This window comes from Argiope bruennichi, chromosome 7 (genome assembly GCF_947563725.1).
Source record: "Argiope bruennichi chromosome 7, qqArgBrue1.1, whole genome shotgun sequence".
NCBI classification, from domain to species: domain Eukaryota; kingdom Metazoa; phylum Arthropoda; class Arachnida; order Araneae; family Araneidae; genus Argiope; species Argiope bruennichi.
The window spans coordinates 64725452-64747758 of record NC_079157.1 but is presented as its reverse complement, the minus strand read 5'-3'; the positions used below and the strand labels follow the sequence as shown (position 1 = coordinate 64747758).

The 22307-nt window shown below is 29.1% G+C and overlaps 1 protein-coding gene and 2 non-coding genes across 3 annotated transcripts; all 3 read left to right on the top strand.

The window, feature by feature from the left end:
* Positions 1-887: 887 nt before the first annotated feature.
* Positions 888-21721, top strand: LOC129976118 (muscle-specific protein 20-like). The gene is made up of 4 exons (XM_056089515.1): positions 888-1045; positions 16251-16360; positions 17734-17938; positions 21004-21721. The coding sequence occupies exons 1-4, from the start codon at positions 1001-1003 to the stop codon at positions 21202-21204; spliced, it is 561 nt and encodes a 186-aa protein (XP_055945490.1). The 5' UTR covers positions 888-1000; the 3' UTR covers positions 21205-21721.
* On the top strand, positions 15583-15654 carry Trnae-uuc (transfer RNA glutamic acid (anticodon UUC)). The gene has a single exon. It is a non-coding gene; the product is annotated as a tRNA-Glu (tRNA).
* Positions 15659-15730, top strand: Trnaq-cug (transfer RNA glutamine (anticodon CUG)). The gene has a single exon. It is a non-coding gene; the product is annotated as a tRNA-Gln (tRNA).
* Positions 21722-22307: the final 586 nt, after the last annotated feature.

Below are 22307 nucleotides of genomic sequence, written 5' to 3'. Positions count from 1 at the left end.
TAATACACACCAGACCTTATATACACTGAGAAATTTTCCGCGTTGCCGAATTTCAAACCTGGAATCTTCCAATCCCACTTGTCACCATGTGCTTGAAATTTAAATGATATGATTTAAAATGTCCATAATATGCTTTCACTAAGAATCGCTACATTAAAAATACAGCAACAATGGCAAAATATGGCATTTTTTTATTAATTAATGAAAGAAAAACTACTCTAGAAATTGTCAATAACATTTCTCTAAAATCTGCTCTATGGTTCATATTATTTGAGAGCCAATTCTGGAGAAAATCTGTTCAAAAATTTGGATTTATATATCATACGCACCATATGCAAATTTTCTATTTTGTAAAGAGATATCACCACCAAATTTTATAGTCACTTCAGAAAGAAATCATGCAAGAAATTGTCAATAACATTTCTCGAAAATCTACTCTATGGTTCATATTATTTGACAGCAAAATTCGGAGGGAATCTATTCAAAAGTTTGGATTCATATATCATACGCACCATATGCAAATTTACTATTTTGTAAAGAGATATCACCACCAAATTTTATCTACACTGTAGAAAGAAATCATGCAAGAAATTGTCAATAACATTTCTCGAAAATCTACTCTATGGTTCATATTATTTGAGAGCCAATTCTGGAGAAAATATATTCAAAAATTTGGATTTATATATCATACGCACTATGTGCCAATTTTCTATTTTATAAGAAGATATCACCACTGAATTTTATCAACACTGTACAGTCACTATTCGGCGTTTTGAAAACCCGGAAGTATCAGAACTATCAAGATTTCAATTTGAGTAAAACCCCTCGAACCATGAGCGTAATTTTAACCGCACAAATCTTGCAAGAGAAGTAAGTAGTGAGCCCAACTTCCGACGAAGGAGCTAGAACAGTTTGTATTTTGCTTGTCAAAGCGACCTTTGAGTTGCTGCGTCCGACTTTGCATTGTTGACAGAGACTTTATTATAATACTGGTTGGAATATGACTGAAGAAAAAGAAAATCTTCCGGTCCTTTTCCCACATGAGGTACGTACCCACTTATCCGTACTGCTAAATAAATAATCTTTAAATTATTCAATTTTAAATAGTAGTAGAATCTGTAGGTTTTGAAATTAGAAATATATGTGAAGATTTAAATGTACAGTATAAAATGTAAAATTAATATCTGGAAATTTAATTTTCTCGTATGCTTACGTATTGTGTGCAGTATTTATGTATATAAAAAATCGATTATGGATTTTGTACTTACACCTTCAATCAACAGGTGTGGGAGTTTCCAGGACTAAATTTCACTTTTCTTGTTCCTTGCATTGGAAATTCTTTGCTTTCACATAGTTAGCATGAATTGATATGCCAATAAAGTATTAAATAATGAACGGGTTTGTCAAAGAATTCATATTGATCTCCAGCAATGGTTTAAGATATACAAACATCCATGAAGAGTCAAATAAACAGACGGGAGCGTTTTATTCTCAACTTTTCTGTGTACTTTTCCATTATGGTACAGTTTCTGTATAATTTATAAGTATTGTAATAAGAATTTCCGTTGAACTGATAAGATTCTACTTGATGAAAATTTATAATGTCAAGACCAATACCAAAATTATTTCACTCGCATACTGTATTTCTGAATTATAGTACTTGCAAGCGTATGTGCCGACAAATAAATGGAAAAGAGATCTTTGATTGTCTTAGTTTAACCCTTTAAAGGACCATTTTTTTCTAGTCATATTATGTTAAAATATTTTTAGGCTTGAAATTAGAATAAGGAAAGGGATTCATTTAGCTTATTAGATAAATTTAATTTGATTAATTAATTAATAATTAAGTAACAAACCAAGACACATCATTTTGTGTGAGATAAAGAACTGAAGCATCTAAGTTTCTGTCTTTCTAAAAAAAAATTTCAGAACTTATTCCAATCTGCATAATTTCATACAAAGATTGATAAATTTAATGGGAAGCATACTTCCCACGTCTCTAGAAAGGGTTAAACATATACATATTGGCAATTTCGGTGTAATTTGTTCGTTGGTTGCATTGTAGGGCCATCGCTTTCACATAGTAAACATGAACTGACTTGGGAATAGAGCGTTAAATAATGGACAGATTGAGTGAAAAAATTCATTCAAATACAGACATTCTTGAGAATACTATTAACAGACGAGAGCGTTTTGTACTCAACTTTTATGTATACTTTTCCATTATGGTGCATTTTCTGTATAATTTTTAAGTATTGTAACAAGAATTAAATATATATTTTGAACCTTTTCAATTTATCCGATGAGATGCACAGGGTGATGAAAAATTATATATATCAAGACCAATGGCAAAATATCACGACAATATCAAAAGGATTTCACTTACATGTTGTTTTTCTGAATTATAGTTCTTGCAAATGTACGTACAGACAAATAAACGGACAAGAAATCGTCAGTGATCTTAGTTTAAATTTATATACAAATTATCAATTTTGGTGTTGATTGCTGATATTTGTCCGTTTCACCATTAGCACAGAAACGTTTGTAATACGCTTAGAAATATTTGAATGCTTAAAATCGGACTCCGTAGATATACATTTATTAACAGAGGTGGATTTATATATTTTGTAGTCCTAGACAGTGCACATTATGCGGGCCCCTCTTTCGTTAAGATGGTCAATCTACTTTCAAATTTCAGCACATATTTTTAAAATGTTTATGATTTAATTCATATTATTATTTTTTATTTCATTAACTTTATGATTATATATTTGTTTTTTTATATATCTATTATGACTTTAGACGATCTAGCATCCATATTTGTACAAAATGCTATTGAAGCAAATGATTTGTTTTATAAATATTCTAAAAACTAAATGAACGTAATGAAAAAGTAGAAACCTCTCCTATTACATTGATAAAGTGTTAATATTGTGGCGGATGTTGTGATTGAGGTCAGAACCTGGAACCTTGTGTTTTGCAGCCCAGTAACATGACCACGATACAAAAGCAATTGCTCCGGTAGCGTAGCTGTTAACTGGCTTATAAGCTTTCACCACAATATCATCATGCATAGAATATGCAATTTTTGACAAGCCTATTTATTTAGTAGGTAAGTTAATAAAGTCCTTTAAACAACATGTTTGCAGCAGCCCTCTATCAACCGAGGCAGCTGCTTAAATGGAAACCTACCACTGTTTGTCAGACAACTTAATTATTTTAAAAATGGGATAGAACTGGAAAATGAGAATAGAAATGCACTAGAACTTCTTTCAATTAATTAATTCGTCCTACTTAAATACTTTTGTTGTTTCAAATTACACAACTCGATGCTGGTAAAAAAAATTTCAAACCTGACGTCAGTACTTTTTCTGAAATTGTCTAATTCGGCATTCTTCATCATTAAGACAATTATTCTATTATTTTTCCACTCAAAGGTGTTCTCTATAGAACACAATAGAATTCACCCATATTCGTAAATGTGTTGGCATGCTCATGTGATTATTTCACAGTAATCCCGTAGAATAATAGCATTTTCTATAAGCTAACAGTATTAGTTCGCTGAGTTTTTCTGTTACAAAATTCATTTGCATAAGGACAGATGAATAAATAATGAAACCAATTGACATATTTAGTCCATAATATGATACAGAGTCATTAATCAAGTCAGAGTCATTAATCATCAGAATCATTCGGCATTCTTCATCATTAAGACAATTATTCTATTATTTTTACAATCAAAGGTGTTCTCTATAGAGCACAATAGAATTCACCCATATCCGTAAATGTGTTTGCATGCTCATGTGATTATTTCACAGTAATCCCGTTGAATAATAGCATTTTCTATAAGCTAACAGTATTAGTTCGCTGTGTATTTCAGTTATAAAATTCATTTGCATAAGGACAGATGAATAAATAATGAAACCAATTGACATATTTGGTCCATAATATGATACAGAGTCGTTAATCAATTCTAAGAAAAATGAATATACCACATTTAATCCAAATGCTCCTTTTTTTCTCTTAGAGATACCATGCACAACCATACAAGCATACCGTTTTTTTTTTCTTTGAGATATTTATATGAACAAGGGAGGATAGATAGACAGACTTATCTATGACGGACTTTGACTAAAAATTTACAATTATTATTTAGAAATTATGCTTATTTCTACATAAGATAACTGGAATTTTCCCACGCGCCTCGAAAGTTTTAAATTTATATATTTGTATATGTAAATTGACTCGGTTACACGACAAGCAATATTGAGTGTAGAAATAGAATAATTCATGCATTTTACCATGAAGTATTGCCAAATGAATTAATAATAAGATAGACCTATACCCATTTCCTAGTCTAGTGACAATTGCATTTGATTTGAAAAATTATGGCCCAGCCATTGTGTCTTCTGATTCCTGACTCTTCGCCGCATAATATCTGCCATCTCTTCATAAAATAGCTGTGTTTAATATTTTCTTGTTTAGAACCTACAATCCAGTGAAATAGTAAGTGTTACTGTTTATGAGCATAAAACCCATTATTATTACTTAAAAAAAAGAGAAATAATATGATTTACAGACAACACGAAAAGACAATCACTTTCTTTTTCTATTTTCTCTTATGCATAGTATACAGAAAGTATAATAATCGTCAAAAAGTCGATATTTTGACGACTCTCCAAGTTTTAGACCTCCTAAAACACATTTTTGAAAAATGTTCGTCTGTCTGTCTGTGACGAAAATAACTAAAAAAAAAATCGGTATAAGGTTTTTACACCAAAATCGCAGATTTCTAGCAAATTTTGTGTAAAATCTGTTCAAGAACGTCCGTCTATCTTGCTGTTCGAATATAAGTTAATACGAACTTCACAAAACGAAGAGATCTAGATGGATAAAATTTGGATCACACATTTAAAATCTATAGTGTAGACATCATCTATCAAATTTTGAGCCAAATCCAACGACGGGTTGACTGTCTGTTGGTCTGTACTTTCAGGAAGAAGTAAGCGCGATTTTTATAAAACGCAATGACTTAAATATATCAAATTTGGTATGAGAATTTGTGACTTCAAGTGCAGTTTTGTGTCAAATCTGGGTTTCAATCGATTAAGAAAAACGCGATTGAAACACAGATTCGAATTTTGGATACTATTAACTCATGTCAGGGAATAATCGTCAAAAACTCCGCCAAGGATGACCCGAAAGATTTAATAAAAATGCTAAATTCAAGCCAAAAATAAATATTTCGTAACTGCTGTACGCCAATGCCATGTAAGCCATTCTCTCGCATATAAGTTTATTACAGAGTATACGAGAAAGTTTTGGGGGAACCACCCCGACTTGTTTTTATTATAAGTTTTTTACTAGGAATGTGTTTGTAATTAAAACACTAAACACATTTTTTTTGTGTAGTTATATTAGTTATAGATACAAAAAAAAAAAAAAAAAAAAACTCTGGATATCAGAAAATAAAAAAAGCAGGACAAAGATAATGAATTCAATGAATAGATAATTTTTTTGAATTTTAATTAATGTTAAAATCGCTGCCGTCGAACAATAATTTCCTAAGTGCCACCTAAAAATAGCATATTATAAGTTCTCTTTAACTTTATAATCTTTTTAACCCCCCCCCCGCGGTTTTTAAAGAGCTTTATGTTTACATTTGTGGCAGTGAGGAATATAAAATATACATTTTTGGTTCTTTTTATTTTATTTAACCTAGAAGAAAGACAAACTTAAAATTTAATCCAATTAAAATTTGGACCTAAAATTTAACACAAATGTACATTTTTAGTGTCTGAGTTACAAATGCTTCATGCAAACGTCAATCACAGCCAATAGTCAGTTAATTAATCGTTCTTCGTGTCTGATTTAAAATTGGACAGTAATCTATAATACCAATTAAAAACTAAAGTAGTGAATGGATTGCTTTCGAAACTGATACTAATATACCATTTTAGCGTAGACTGCATGCCAAATTACATCCACCTAGCTTCTTACGTTTTGGAATTATATTGTTCACAGATGTAGCTATAGATGCATGCAAGCATTATTTTGTTTGAAAGCAGAAGGCAGTTTTAAAGAGCAGTGAAGAGACTTTGCATCTTTAAATTCACTTTAATCCATCCCGGAAAGGCATAATATATTTACAAGAAGGTGCGGACAACACATGTCCTCCACAGGGCGAGACAAGAGCAGGAGAAGAGAGAAATAAATTATACTTCGTCTTATATAAAATGGGATATTGATAGGGAAAATATTTTTTTCATAGTGCTAATGTATTGTTAAGATTCTGATGGGGATTTCTGACACATGTCCATCACAATGAAGGAACACAGGGATCTTTTAAAAAGAATGTGCTAACTGGATATTTTTCTATCCCTTCATGCGCAGCGTGGGAACTGTTGACGAAGCATTTTACAAAGCTTCTCTTGAATTAATTAAATAAAAAAAAAAAGTGGAATGCGATCAAGAAATAAAAGAATACTTTAGAATGAAGTTACTATGGGCTAAATTAAGATAAAACTTTGGGAATTAATTTGGATTTAAATTAGAGTTTAAAATATTACATGCAGGAATGAAAGACAGACGTAATTCCAGCCAGCGGGAGTGGTCTCCAGAAACTTTCTCGTATATTCTCCAATAAAGGTGTTAGCCCCTTTCCTCCGCATAAAATAAAATTATTGATCTTCGGTAAACCAGCGAATGCCTTACATGGCACTGGTGAATGATAGTTACGAAATATAGGTATTTGTTGCTAATCTTGCATTTTTCTGAATCTAGTGAGCAAATATATATTTCGAATGGCTTTTTTACCGGCCAGTTAAAGCCAAACTTTGACACAAAATTGCAGTTGTAATAAAAAAATAACATACCGAAGTTCGTTGAGTTAAGGTATTGTGTTTATGAGTTATTGCGTTTACATGCATGTGAAAGTTCAGACCGACAGACAGTTAACAATTCTACAGATTTAGTTCAAAATTTGATAGTTATCTGTATTCTAGATGCTAAACCCGTGTATCAAATTTTATGTACTGCCGAGCGTTTTTGAAGTTTATAATTATCAAATTCACTTGTATTCGAACAAAGTAAAAGGACAAACTTTCTTTGAATGAGGTTTGCTCAAAACTTGATAAAAATCTATAAATTTAGCCGTAAATCCAGAAATGAAACTTCAGCTTCTATTTCAGTATTTTTTTTAAACCTTTAAAGGACCATTTTTTTCTAGTCACATTATGTTAAAATATTTTTAGGCTTGAAATTAGAATAAGAAAAGGAATTCATTTAGCTTATGAGATAAATTTAATTTGATTAATTAATTAATTTGATTAATTAATAATTAAGTGACAAATCAAGACACATCATTTTGTATGAGACAAACAACTGAAGGATCTAAGTTTCTGTCTTTCTAAAAAAAATGTGTCAGAACTTATGCCAACCTACATAATTTCATACAAAGATTGATAAATTTGGTGGGAAGCATACTTCCCACGGCCCTAGAAAGGGTTAACACAGGGTTATCTAAAACGTGGTGATTGTTAAAATTTCAAGTTCAAATTTATTAAAAATTAATATACTTCCTCTATATCTTTTATAAGTAAAACTTTTATTTGGATTCCTTTAAGTTTAAAACAGGAAATTCGTCAATGCTAAAGTAATTGTTTTTGTTGTTATTTTGACTATCAGGGAAATTTTCTATATATACTTATTATACAAAAAAGCAAAAGATCAGAAACAACGTCAGATTAGCAGTATAAAAGGTATTTGTGGATGAAGACTTTCAATACTGTAATAGATTTTTATTTCGTTATCCAAGTTATAATTATTTTTGTTTGCTTATTGTAAACGATATTCTCATAAGAGCAAGTCGAAAAGGAATGCTACCTAATTTTCTCACGAAATAGGCAAAAATAAAACGCCATGACTAAATGTCGAAAAATAAATAATTAATAAGTGTATTGATTGAATTGTTATTATTTTTTACTAAATTTAGAAAAGAAAAGAGTTTTGTGAAAGAAACTGATTGTCAAAAAAATTATTTATGGAAAAGGTACTTACTATCTTTATACATTTAAATAATTATCATCTATATCTAGACTTCAAATGAATATGTTAGATCCGGATTTTATAATGTTATAAACTTTCAAATAAATTAAATTAAAAATAATTTCCTGATACAAACGATAAGATAATGGATTTCTATAAAGTAGATTATATGTAGAAATGAAATAAATTACCAGATCTGCAAATTGTAAATTTGTTTCGATGTGCGCAGAGTATTCAGTTTAGTCAGTTGAAAATAAACATTTTTTTTATAAAATGTTACAGATTTTTAGTATCTATTAATCGGCAGTTGCGATGTGAGAAAATATCGTTCTACAGTTTCTCAAACAATTTTAGATTTGCCTAGAAGAATTTTTTTTTTTTAAATCAAAGTGCTAACTTGCGATTTGTCACTTCATGGCATGGCCACAAAGAACCTCTTGTTATTTCTTCTTTTGTTTGACTGCGAAGACAAAAACTGTCCCCTTCATTAAGAATGCGCTATTGGATCTTTAGAAAACAGTAAACAGAACAGTTTCATCATGCGTTCATTACAAAAGATTTTATACGCTTTTTTTGTATATGAAATTTCGAAAATGAAAGAATTATAATCAATAAAAGAATCTGAATTCCAAAGTTTCATGAAATTTTATGTTTAAAACATCTCTGTATCCGAAAAAAAACCCCGTAAAATCCTGTAGCGCAATAGCTTAAATACGTGAACTTAAAAGACGAAAACTGTGATCTTTCATATTAAAATTTTTCTATCAAATTTTGACAAAAATCATCCAAAGAAAATCTACTCTGTCCGTTTTTGTGATTCTGTCCTCCAAACGATATATATATATATATATATATATATATATATATATATATATATATATATATATATATATATATATATATATATATATATATATATATATATATATATATATATATATATATTATTAATAAAAATGAATGTGTTTTTAACTGTGCTTATTTGGGTGTTTTATCATATATATTTTGGAAGATAAAAATGTGCATTTCGGGGCAATTTTTTTCAATTTATAATTAAAATATTAATTAATAAAAAATTTAGCTGAATTTTGGCATAGAATTGATGATTGCAGAACTTTTTGCTTTTTTACTTTGTATACTAGAAAGTAAGAAAACAAATTTGGATACTATAATCGTGCAAAAATACGCAATGAATAAAATGATTGAGAGACATAATAATAAAAAAATATCGTCTTTTTTTCTCTGATTAACGGTTTACAATTCTATAAACTTGGCGTCTTTTCAAAATAGGATTTCGCGAGTCACTTCAGTCAATCTCGATCATATGTATAATTAATATTAATAATAAATTATAAATATGATAATTTTCTACTCTTTTCTAAACATTTATTTAATAAATATAACAATATTTAAATTGACATAATATTTAAATTTTATTTATGTTATAAATTTAAAATTATAAACGAAATTATTAAGAAAGAATGGTAAAACCAAAGAAGTAGCTCTCAAGTCTCAATCACAGATCCGATTTCGTCATTCTTATTTTTTAAGAAAGCTTATGACTTCTAAATATGCTATCAATGAATTCTTCCTTCCATTTTCCTCCAGTTTCAAAGAAAATTTCAGAAACATTGCTCAATTGCACATTCTCTAAGTGGAAAACCTAGACACCACTATTGTATCTATTTGGTCATTGGCTCATATTAAATGGAAACTCATGGCCCTTCGATGCATGATTAATTGTCATCTGCTCTTCACTTCTCACAAAATTTGAAAAAAAAAAAATATCCAAAAATCATGCTTCGATGATTTTTTTTATTGTAAGAAAAGAGCAGAGTTCGTTGTAGAGTCCCTTAGTCACAACCATAGTATTGATTTTACGATTTTTTTTTCATATAAAAGCTTGTGATTTCTAAATGCAGTTCGTTGCAGAATCCCCTAGCCATAACTATAGTACCGGTTTTACGATTTTTTCTTTCTTATGAAAATTTATGATATCTATATGCAGTTCGTTGTAAAGTTCTCTAGACATAACACGATTTGCGATTTTGCGATTTCTTTTTCAGATGAAAGCTGGTGATATCTAGATGCAGTTCGTTGTAGAATCCCCTAGCCATAATCACGGTATAAATTTTACGATTTTTTTTTCTTCATATGAAAGCTTGTGATATTTAGATGCAGCCTACCCATAACTACAGTACTGATTTTGCATTTTTTTTTTCATGTGAGGTCTTGTGATATCTAGAGGCAATTTGTTGTACAGTCTCCTAGCGATAACCACAATGCTGATTTTGCGATTTTTTTTTTTTCATATGAAAGTTTGGGATATCTAAAAGCAGTTCGTTGTAGAGTCCCTTAGCCATAACCACAGTATCGATTTTATGATTTTTTTTCATATGAAAGCGTATGATATTTAGATGCAGCCTAACCATAACTACAGTACTGATTTTGCATTTTTTTTTTCATGTGAGGTCTTGTGATATCTAGAGGCAATTTGTTGTACAGTCTCCTAGCGATAACCACAATGCTGATTTTGCGATTTTTTTTTTTTTCATATGAAAGTTTGGGATATCTAAAAGCAGTTCGTTGTAGAGTCCCTTAGCCATAACCACAGTATCGATTTTATGATTTTTTTTCATATGAAAGCGTATGATATTTAGATGCAGCCTAACCATAACTACAGTACTGATTTTGCATTTTTTTTTTCATGTGAGGTCTTGTGATATCTAGAGGCAATTTGTTGTACAGTCTCCTAGCGATAACCACAATGCTGATTTTGCGATTTTTTTTTTTCATATGAAAGTTTGGGATATCTAAAAGCAGTTCGTTGTAGAGTCCCTTAGCCATAACCACAGTATCGATTTTATGATTTTTTTTCATATGAAAGCGTATGATATTTAGATGCAGCCTAACCATAACTACAGTACTGATTTTGCATTTTTTTTTTCATGTGAGGTCTTGTGATATCTAGAGGCAATTTGTTGTACAGTCTCCTAGCGATAACCACAATGCTGATTTTGCGATTTTTTTTTTTTTCATATGAAAGTTTGGGATATCTAAAAGCAGTTCGTTGTAGAGTCCCTTAGCCATAACCACAGTATCGATTTTATGATTTTTTTTCATATGAAAGCGTATGATATTTAGATGCAGCCTAACCATAACTACAGTACTGATTTTGCATTTTTTTTTTCATGTGAGGTCTTGTGATATCTTGAAGCAATTTGTTGTACAGTCTCCTAGCGATAACCACAATGCTGATTTTGCGATTTTTTTTTTTTTCATATGAAAGTTTGGGATATCTAAAAGCAGTTCGTTGTAGAGTCCCTTAGCCATAACCACAGTATCGATTTTATGATTTTTTTTCATATGAAAGCGTATGATATTTAGATGCAGCCTAACCATAACTACAGTACTGATTTTGCATTTTTTTTTTCATGTGAGGTCTTGTGATATCTAGAGGCAATTTGTTGTACAGTCTCCTAGCGATAACCACAATGCTGATTTTGCGATTTTTTTTTTTTTCATATGAAAGTTTGGGATATCTAAAAGCAGTTCGTTGTAGAGTCCCTTAGCCATAACCACAGTATCGATTTTATGATTTTTTTTCATATGAAAGCGTATGATATTTAGATGCAGCCTAACCATAACTACAGTACTGATTTTGCATTTTTTTTTTCATGTGAGGTCTTGTGATATCTAGAGGCAATTTGTTGTACAGTCTCCTAGCGATAACCACAATGCTGATTTTGCGATTTTTTTTTTTTTTTCATATGAAAGTTTGGGATATCTAAAAGCAGTTCGTTGTAGAGTCCCTTAGCCATAACCACAGTATCGATTTTATGATTTTTTTTCATATGAAAGCGTATGATATTTAGATGCAGCCTAACCATAACTACAGTACTGATTTTGCATTTTTTTTTTCATGTGAGGTCTTGTGATATCTTGAAGCAATTTGTTGTATACTCCTCTAGCCGTAATCCCAGTACTGATTTTGCATTTTTTTTTTTTTTTTCATATGAAAGCTTATAATATCTAGATGCAGTTCGTTGTATACTTCTCTAGCCATAAACCCAGTACTGATTGTGCATTTTTTTTTAATATGAAAGCTTGTGATTATAACCAAATAATGACCCTTTACTTCTTTCCTAACGCCGCATTTTATAAAGACAGCGAATTATGAAATTTAAACGGAGATTAGCTTCAAAAACTGTAGCAACTTTCGCCAACTTTTTTAACTACTTTTTTCCTACACTTTATAAACATCTTTAATCAATCAGAGTGCTCTATTTTTATAGAGCAAGCACATTTTAAATTAATATTTTCTTTTATTGTGACAAGACTTAGTTAATCAAAGTCGTTTGGTATGAATAAATTGATACTTTTATTAAGATGAGCGAAATAAAAGCATCAACTTTTGCTAACTGGTCTTCGAAGACGACTATAAATTAAATAAACATTTTTGTGCGAAATCAAAATAGCATCAATACAGTAAATTTTTAAGCGCTCTTGAATCTTCAGTTTTTCTGGATCACAGGATCTGGCTTTCGAACCATTCCTTTCCGAATACTAACAGAAAAGAAAAAAAATTCCGAGACTTTTCCATCAGTTTAACGAACTCGTATGTCGAAATATTTGAGTGAATTATAAAACCGATCATGTTAAGACTCGGTAGAGAATAATCCTATTGCACTGGATACCATCCAAGAACTGCTGGCACTCAAAATAACTAGGCTTTACTCCGCACACCCAAACAAAAGTTTCATCCCAACCTCCGTGTGACGTCAGGAAAACCACGTGATGCACAAAAGGGGGCTTGCAAATATTTCAATTGCATTTAATTTTTAGATCCGTCCACACGGCACTTGAATTGCCACATGATTTCGATTTAATGCAAATAAATAAATGCGGACATTTATTCTGATTTCGAATTTTGCATATCTGTCAATTGTATTTAATTTTTAGATCCGACTACAAGGCACTTGAATTGCTACACGATTTCGATTTAACGCATATAAATAAATAAGGGTATTTACTCTGATTTCGAATGTTGCAAATCTGTCAATTGTATTTAATTTTTAGATCCGACTACAAGGCACTTGAATTGCTACACGATTTCGATTTAACGCATATAAATAAATACGGGTATTTACTCTGATTTCGAATGTTACAAATCTGTCAATTGTATTTAATTTTTAGATCCGTCTACACGGCACTTGAATTGCTACATGATTTCGATTTAACGCATATAAATAAATAAGGGTATTTACTCTGATTTCGAATGTTGCAAATCTGTCAATTGTATTTAATTTTTAGATCCGACTACAAGGCACTTGAATTGCTACACGATTTCGATTTAACGCATATAAATAAATAAGGGTATTTACTCTGATTTCGAATGTTGCAAATCTGTCAATTGTATTTAATTTTTAGATCTGACTACAAGGCACTTGAATTGCTACATGATTTCGATTTAACGCATATAAATAAATACGGGTATTTACTCTGATTTCGAATGTTACAAATCTGTCAATTGTATTTAATTTTTAGATCCGACTACAAGGCACTTGAATTGCTACATGATTTCCATTTAACGCATATAAATAAATGCGGGCATTTACTCTGATTTCGAATGTTACAAATCTATCCACTGCATTTAATTTTTAGATCCGACTACAAGGCACTTGAATTGCTACATGATTTCGATTTAACGCATATAAATAAATAAGGGTATTTACTCTGATTTCGAATGTTACAAATCTGTCAATTGCATTTAATTTTTAGATCCGACTACAATGCACTTGAATTGCTACACGATTTCGATTTAACGCATATAAATAGATACGGGTATTTACTCTGATTTCAAATGTTGCAAATCTATCCATTGCATTTAATTTTTAGATCCGACTACAAGGCACTTGAATTGCTACATGATTTCGATTTAATGCATATAAATAAATGTGGCACTTGAATTGCCACATGATTTCCATTTAACGCATATAAATAAATGCGGGCATTTACTCTGATTTCGAATTTTGCATATCTATCCATTGCATTTAATTTTTAGATCCGACTACAAGGCACTTGAATTGCCACAAGATTTCGATTTAAAGCATATAAATAAATGCAGGCATTTACTCTGATTTCGAATTTCAATTTTACAGTAATATACAGACATCCATGCAAAATTCTTAATTATAAAATTTTATATAATATTATACATTTCATACGGCATTTTTTAAAATAAATTTTTGCTAGTTAATTATGCAAAACATTTAGTATTTTTCATAATGCCTCTAAGCAAAAGGTGGGGAAGGGAAAAATAGGAAATAAATAAATAAATAAATAAATGAACATAAAATGAACACTGCTTATGTTTCCGAATAATATTCTGTTTCTTTGTTTAAAAAAAAAAATAAAGGAATTTTCAAAATTTTAAGGGAATAAAATCGTATAATTTATAATTGCCTTTTTTTACTCCTTCAAAAGGATCTTGTTGCACATAATCAAAATCCACAAATATAATTATATTAAAAGATTTTCACATTCTGCATTACATTCTACATTTAAAAACGAACAGTATTGCATGATATATAGCATACTATTACATTTAGCCATAATATATATTTACTTAATTTACATCATATATATCGTATACTTAATGAGTAAATATATATATATATATATATATATATATATATATATATATATATATATATATATATATATATATATATATATATATATATATATATTATTTTTTACTATACTTTCAAAAAAATATGTATAATTAAGCAAATTTTTCTTCTTGATGAATAAAAACTTAAATGTAACTATTTAAGTTTACTTTAAATTTATTTATAGAACAAGAAAAAGTAATTTTAGAATATTATTTAAGTGTAACAATGTAAAGCGAGTTTGATTTGGTCTCTTACCAGCATTTTATGTTTACTTCAACACTGACCAATGACATTATCTAAATAACAATAGTTGCTATTTTGATCTATAGATGGCGCTATCAAATGCGACTTCGAAGCAATAAGTTTTGATATATCACATTTCATATAATTCGTTTTCCAGTCACCCATTTATTATTCAGTTTTTCTTTTACAAAATTTTTCTTTTTAATAATAACTGTATTGATTATAGATTTACAGGTCGATAATATTACATTTACATTATTTACTGTCGAAAATAATCGTTTTATAATAACCATGCGCATTGTTTTGGATGTTTCTTCATTTTCTTTGTTATCATACTAATTTTTGAATGAAGTTTGAAATCTGTTTAATATTTAATTTTTTTTAAGATAGTCGATATAAATTTAAGAATGTTTTTTTTTTTTTTTTGGAAAAAATAGCTTACATAATGTTTGAAGTATCTATCTAAAGTTCAATTGAAGTAGCTATCTATCGTAATCTAAAGAAATATTTTACTTTGAAATATATACGTATAAAATAATTCCAGCCACATAAAAATTATAGCTAATCTATAACCGGTTTTTCCGATATCTTCGAATCTTGAGTGCAATTGTCGCCCTCCCATGTGGTCTAGTGGTTAGGATTCCTGGCTTTCACCCAGGCGGCCCGGGTTCGATTCCCGGCATGGGAAGATGGGTTCCATGGTGTAATGGTTAGCACTCTGGACTCTGAATCCAGCGATCCGAGTTCAAATCTCGGTGGAACCTGCTTTTTGTTTCTTTATAAATTAAAATTTTTTTTTTATAAAGTTAAAAGTGTTAATTTTTTTAACTTATAAAAACAAGAGGGGGTAGTTCATTTATATATTTATTAAAATTAAGTTCAACTTCAGTAATTTTTGAAATATTTAAAATGACTTGCTTTTTTTAAAAAAAAGTGTGTTTTCTATTTGTTTATAATATATATTTTATTCTAAGTAACTTGTTCATGTAATTTTTTTTGAATAAATATAACAAATATTAGGTATTTTAAAATGCAAACAAATAAAACCTGATTTATAGTTTTTAAAAAACTTTTTATTAATATATTCCAAGCTTTTTCTTCGATTAAAAAATACTGAAAACATTAAATTTATGATGCAGTTTGGCTGTTCATTTCTCTGTTCTGGATTTTTCCCCAGTTTTATATAAATATAAATAGTGTTTCGATTTTACGTCATAAATTTTACGTAGAAAACTGTTAGGTAATAGTATATAGAAATTTCTAATGCATTCCGCGTATTTCCAGAGGGACAATACGAAAGAGAGCCAGATACTCCTGTGGATATGGAATTGTCTTGGAGAAAACAGTTGCTTCGATTTTGACCAATATGTGAGAGATGGAGTTCTTTTCTGCAGGTAAGTATGAGAGATAATCCTCTAAAAGAAATTAATACAGTGAAACTTGATTAATTCGAAAAAATGACAAAAAAAATCAATTTCAATCAATTAACCAAAGATTTAAATGGAAAAAAAAAATGTATGCCTCTGGGGTCGTTAAGGTGTTTAGTAAAAAGTCCGAATTAGTATATCAGTTATTTATTTGCAAGGTTATGTTACACACAGACAATTTACATATACAAATTTAGGTTAATTTTAGGATACATATATAAGAGCAAGGATAAAAAAAAAACAAAAAAACATGCAGCACATACCATCGCTTGACCTGAACTGAGTCATTGCGTCACATGGCAGTAAGAGGGCGGTGTCTCTGACGTCATCATAGTCAGTATGGTTAGTATTACAAGCGCGGCTTATGTCTAAAAATAAATACAGCAAGAGGATAATTCTCAAATTCAAAATGACTTTAAAAATTATTTTTAATATTTAACAATTTTAATTAATAATGTATCATGATTAAATGAAAAATAAAGAACATTTATTTACTAAAGTATTAATAATTAGAAGGGTTAAATAATTTTCCAACTAATTTTATTTTTAAAAAAATGTATTTACTTTGTATACATTAAAAAAATGTATTGTAAAAATTTATTTACTTTGTAAATTGTAGTACTTTGAATACAAAAATTGCATTTCAAAGCTTGAATTTATATAATCCAATTCAAATCTAACACTTTCAATTATAATTTTTTGTTTCTCTTATAAATAAACTTATTGTGTAGCAGTAAAGTCTTCAAAGAAAGTTAGGGCCTTTAATTATTTCCACTTATGGTTACTGAGGATAAAAAAAATGAGCTTATTTTTGCTAGCGAAGATATTTGAGAATTATGAAAATTTTTTATTTTGACTTCCTACTAACCAAGTATAAATTAGAATTAAATACGACATTGTAATTCTATATTAATAAGCTATTCATGACCAAGGAATAGAGAAAAATTAGAATTGCCCAAAAATTCGAATTATAAAAGTCAATTTCCAATGTATTTCGCTTTATTTCTTATTGTCACTTTCATAAAAAAAAAAAGAAAAAAAGTCTGAATTGAACAGATAAAATTCCGCTTTTTGGTGTTTCTGTCCCTTCCAATTCTTTTTAGGGACATTTTAAATACTAATTCGATGCAATTTTAAATATATCTTTAAATTATTTTTATTTTACATCGCTAACAATTCTACGAATCAATAAAGGAAGAAGAAAATGAGTTTTGTCTTTTGGGTTTTTATACAACAAATTTAAATTGCTAAAACTCCAGTAATTTTTTAATTTAAATAAAATCTAAACATAAACATTTATGTCAGTACCCATGACAAGGTTAATTTGAATTTTATTGCAGACTGATGAATTATATCAAACCGAATTCTATTCCGGGGGAAATCAAGAACGGAAATCTGAAGCAGAAGCGAGAAAACATTGTCAAGTTCTTAAAAGCGATGGAGAACTACGGAGTGCCTAAAGAATATCTTTTCCATCCAGATGATCTCCTGCTCTTAAGAAACATACCTAATGTCACCAGGTGCCTTTTTAAGCTGGGAAAACTGGTGAGTCTTTTTGTTTCCCTTTTTTTAATGCTAATTGTGTTTCCGATTTGAGGGGAGTATCATGGAGTTCTTGAACTCAAGGTTCTTAACCTACGGGTATAAAAGATACATAAGGTAATGGCATGGCAATGAGATTACTTAGTAAGTGGTTGTGCTTAGAAAAATAAAGGATTTACTTAGTAGGTAACGTATTACTAATATATCGAAAGTAAATTGTCAAAACATCTATATTTCATTAAAACTTACATTAGCTAATGCTTACCAAGAATCGGCAAAAAGAAACAAAAAAAATCTTAATTATTGATTCTTTATGAACACAAGGTCTGTTATGCAAAACTTTAATGGTGCTAAGATTTTGCAAATTTCAGTTGAAGATATTAATCTTTGTAAAATTAATCTCGATGTTGTAATATCGTAAATAAATGCAAAATAATTATTTTTGGAAAAAATTCAATAATACTTCTTTATATGATTAAAAATTAACAAAATTGTAAATATTGAGTTGATAGGTCGATTAAATTAATTCATTAAATTTTTTAAATAAATTTTTAAATGGAAAAAGTATTAGATTTTCTTCTCGAAGACGAATTTTGTGTGTTATAAGTAACATGTTGTGAGCTCAGATTTATAACTTATGTTAGTATTAGGCAGGGCAACCAAGTGTCATGCCGATCGCTGAGGCAAAGTATTGGCCTATTGGTTTCCTATACACCATCACTAACCTAGTAACCTCTCCTCCATTCTTTATCCCGATGCAACCGGCTTACCGTCTACACCCAGGGTATTGAAGATTTTGACGCCTCTTCCCATTCTTGATAGGCCTACATTTGATTCAAAATTATTATGATCCAAATAGAATAGACTAATAAAAGCATGATACTTTGGAAAAATTGAAAATGTCTCTCGTAGTTCAATTATTTCGATTCTCCTGGCGCCATCTACATGTGAAAAGAAACATTAAAGTTTGATCTGAATTAAGCCATGTGGTGATGGCTATTTATACGTATACTTTAAGAATGATATATATATATATATATATATATATATATATATATATATATATATATATTTAAAATATAGGTACCGACTGTAAGCGGCATTTATGCATGAATTAAGAAGTTGTAAAATGGTTGAATGGCCTTGTGGCTATCAAGTTCCCAAACATTATCAAACAAATTAAGTATTTAAATTATTAAATTCTTAAATTATTCTTAAAAATTAAAATCAATTCTTAAAAAAATTAAATTATTGAATTCTTAAATTATTACATTTAAGTCACTTTATTGAAATATGCATAAATATTTAAAGGAATTAGTATATGTTTGTTTCTAGTCGAAGGAGTTACTGGCATCTCCCGCTTTTCTCTGTAGATCCATTTTCGACCACCAAAATAGTTTTTTTACATTAATAGGGGTATGTAATATACTTTGTAATCAAAATAGTATTGCGTCTGGGAAAGGTTTAAGACCTCTCGTTCTTCAGAAGATTTATACTTGTCATGGTAAATGTATCAGAATCGTAGTTACTTTTAATTAATTTGTTGATTTATTAAAAACTAAATCACCAATCGATTAAAAGCAAGGACAAAGATGGAAGTTACATCACGTGATGTCATAACCACCTGACATAATTACTCATGCACTGTTATATATCCATTAAGCAGCAAGCAAGTCTTTCAAAAAAAAAAAATATTATTACACTATTGACAAATAAATTAATTTGTTTAAAAGTACAAATTTTATAAATTATGAAATTTTAGGATAAAATTAATATTTTTTCAAGCATAAATAGTCAGGTTTCTATTTACTTTATTACGTTCATTTTGTGATTACAGCATTTAGAAACATAAAACGGCAGTTTAAATAATATTGTATATAAATATAGATTACAATAAACACAAGTATATAAACCTGACAACCATGAGCCATAACAAGTAAATAAAGTATGCATATTCACAAACTTGAAATATGACAGTATAATATCTTACTAGAATAACCATCTTACTAAAAGAGAGGATCTCATAATACGTACTCTTTAGGTCAACAAAAGTTTTAAATTCATCAATGACTATTATTATTAATTAGGCATATCCTATTAGATAAGATATTGTATGCTATCTCTAGACTGTTGTTCCGTATCGTGAAGATACTCTAGCAATATTATACAGCATCTCATGTTTGTGCGACTGTCCTTCTCTGTGTACAATGACATCACGTTCTTTTTATTTGACGCATCTTGGACTCCTAAATTAATATGGCTTATGGTAATATATTACTTGAGCATGAAGTCACTCTATTTCCTTTTTTAATCAAAAATATTTTATTCTCCTGTATATTTTCTTACGCCTATGTATATACGCCTCTGCTCAACTTTAATTGCAAGTGCGAACGCACGAAAAGCAAACAGAAGAAAAGCGCCACCAAGTGGCATGAAATCTAACTAACTAGTTTGAGCTGAGACTTAAGCTAATGAGCATCTATCTCTCCCGTAAGATTAAAGTATTTTTAGTGATTATTTGGTAATCTAAACATTTACCGCTAATACCTTATTTCATCTTATTTACCGATTATATAAGTGATCCGTGTTAATGTTGTGTGAATGTGTATTATCAATGCAGTAATTTCTTTTATTTTTTTATTTTTAAAAATTAAGCAACTGACAGAAATATAGTTGTTGTATACATATTTTTATTCGTTTTTTAATTGTAAATTAGATTTAAAGAAAGGAGAGATGTAATACTGGATCATTAACCACAATGATATCTTTAATTTGTTATTTGAACTGGATCGCTAATCATAACGATATCTTTGAATTGTTATTTGAACTGGATCGTTAATCATAACGATATCTTTGAGTTGTTATTTGAACTGGATCGTTAATCATAACGATATCTTTGAATTTTTATTTGAACTGGATCATTAATCACAATATTTGAATCAATCTTTGAACTGTTATTTGAACTGGATCATTAATCACAATATTTGAATCAATCTTTGAACTGTTATTTGAACTGGATCATTAATCACAACGATATCTTTGAATTGTTATTTTTTATTTTATTTCAGGCGGAAAAAGACAGTTCTTTCAGTGGACCTTATTTGGGAGACGAGCCTTATGAAGCAGCAAATAAGTCTGGAAGACGACGTGGCGGTCTACCAGTTGGAGATGATATCTATATCGCTCATGTGAAACTCGAAAACGTGATTAAACAGTTGCACACGCCGCCGAAGAAGATCGTCGATTTCTACAGACCTCTTATCTTCTAGAGGACATTTATAAAATGACAACATTTATTGGACAAAAAAATTACATGTATGAATGATTCAAAATGATTATATATGAAAGAAGAAATGTTTATGAAAAAGAAAAGATGATGTGCAAAAACCCTTAAACATTCTTTCTAAATTGCCTACTTATCTAATCAAACATAATAAATGGTTTGAATCTAATGCGATATTTGGTCACGCAAGCATAAGAACATATAGCAAAATTTTTTAAATAAGAATTTGAAATTCTTTTTAATTATTTTCACAAATGAAAGGAAATAAATAATTCAGTCATTAATAAATCAGTCAGATCAGTAATCAGAAGTAAGATCCAGAAAAGCTCTGATATTCACTTTAGATAATTTTGAAATTAATCATTCCACAAAAGACATTCTTTGAAGTAGTAAAGATGGTAAGATGAAATTTCATGCTCCAAGAAAATAAAATATTAAGGTTGTTCTTTTTGCAATAAATGTTCAAAGTAAACCTATTTTTTTTTAAAAAAATATTAAGGCTGATCTTTTTTTTTTTTTTTTTTTCATCGGAATATTCAAAGTAAACCTATGTTTAAGAAATATTAAAGTTGTTCTTTTCCCACTGAGTATTCAAAATAAACCTGCGTTTTTTTTTAAAAAAATATTAAAGTTGTTCATTTTGCGCTAAATATTCAAAGTAAACCTATATTTAAACAAATACAAGGTTGTTGTTTTTTACACTGAATATCCAAAATAAACTTATGCTTAAAAAAAATATAAACTTATGCTTAAGAAATATAAACTTATGCTTAAAAAATATTAAGGCTGTTTTTTTTTTTGTTTTTTTTTTGCACTGAGTATTCAAAGTAAACATATGTTAAAAAAATATATAAGGTTATTATTTTTACATTGAGTATTCAAAATAAATATATGTTTAAAAAAGAATCATCAAAGAATATTTTTACATTATAATTAATCAAAGATGAAGAAAAGATTGTTATGAATTTATTGGTTATTTTAAATCAGTGATGAATTATTCTTGGAAAAATTTTAAACATTGTTTAACGTTTTTACAAAATAATAGATATGAGTATGAAACACGAATGTAATAAAAATCCCTTTAATTCG

Excerpts from the sequence above, each read along its gene's own strand:
- LOC129976118 (XM_056089515.1), top strand. The coding sequence starts at position 1,001 with ATGACTGAAGAAAAAGAAAATCTTCCGGTCCTTTTCCCACATGAG. Across the intron at positions 1,046-16,250 it reads CGGTCCTTTTCCCACATGAG|AGGGACAATACGAAAGAGAG; the intron begins GTACGTACCCAC and ends GCGTATTTCCAG. Across the intron at positions 16,361-17,733 it reads GATGGAGTTCTTTTCTGCAG|ACTGATGAATTATATCAAAC; the intron begins GTAAGTATGAGA and ends ATTTTATTGCAG.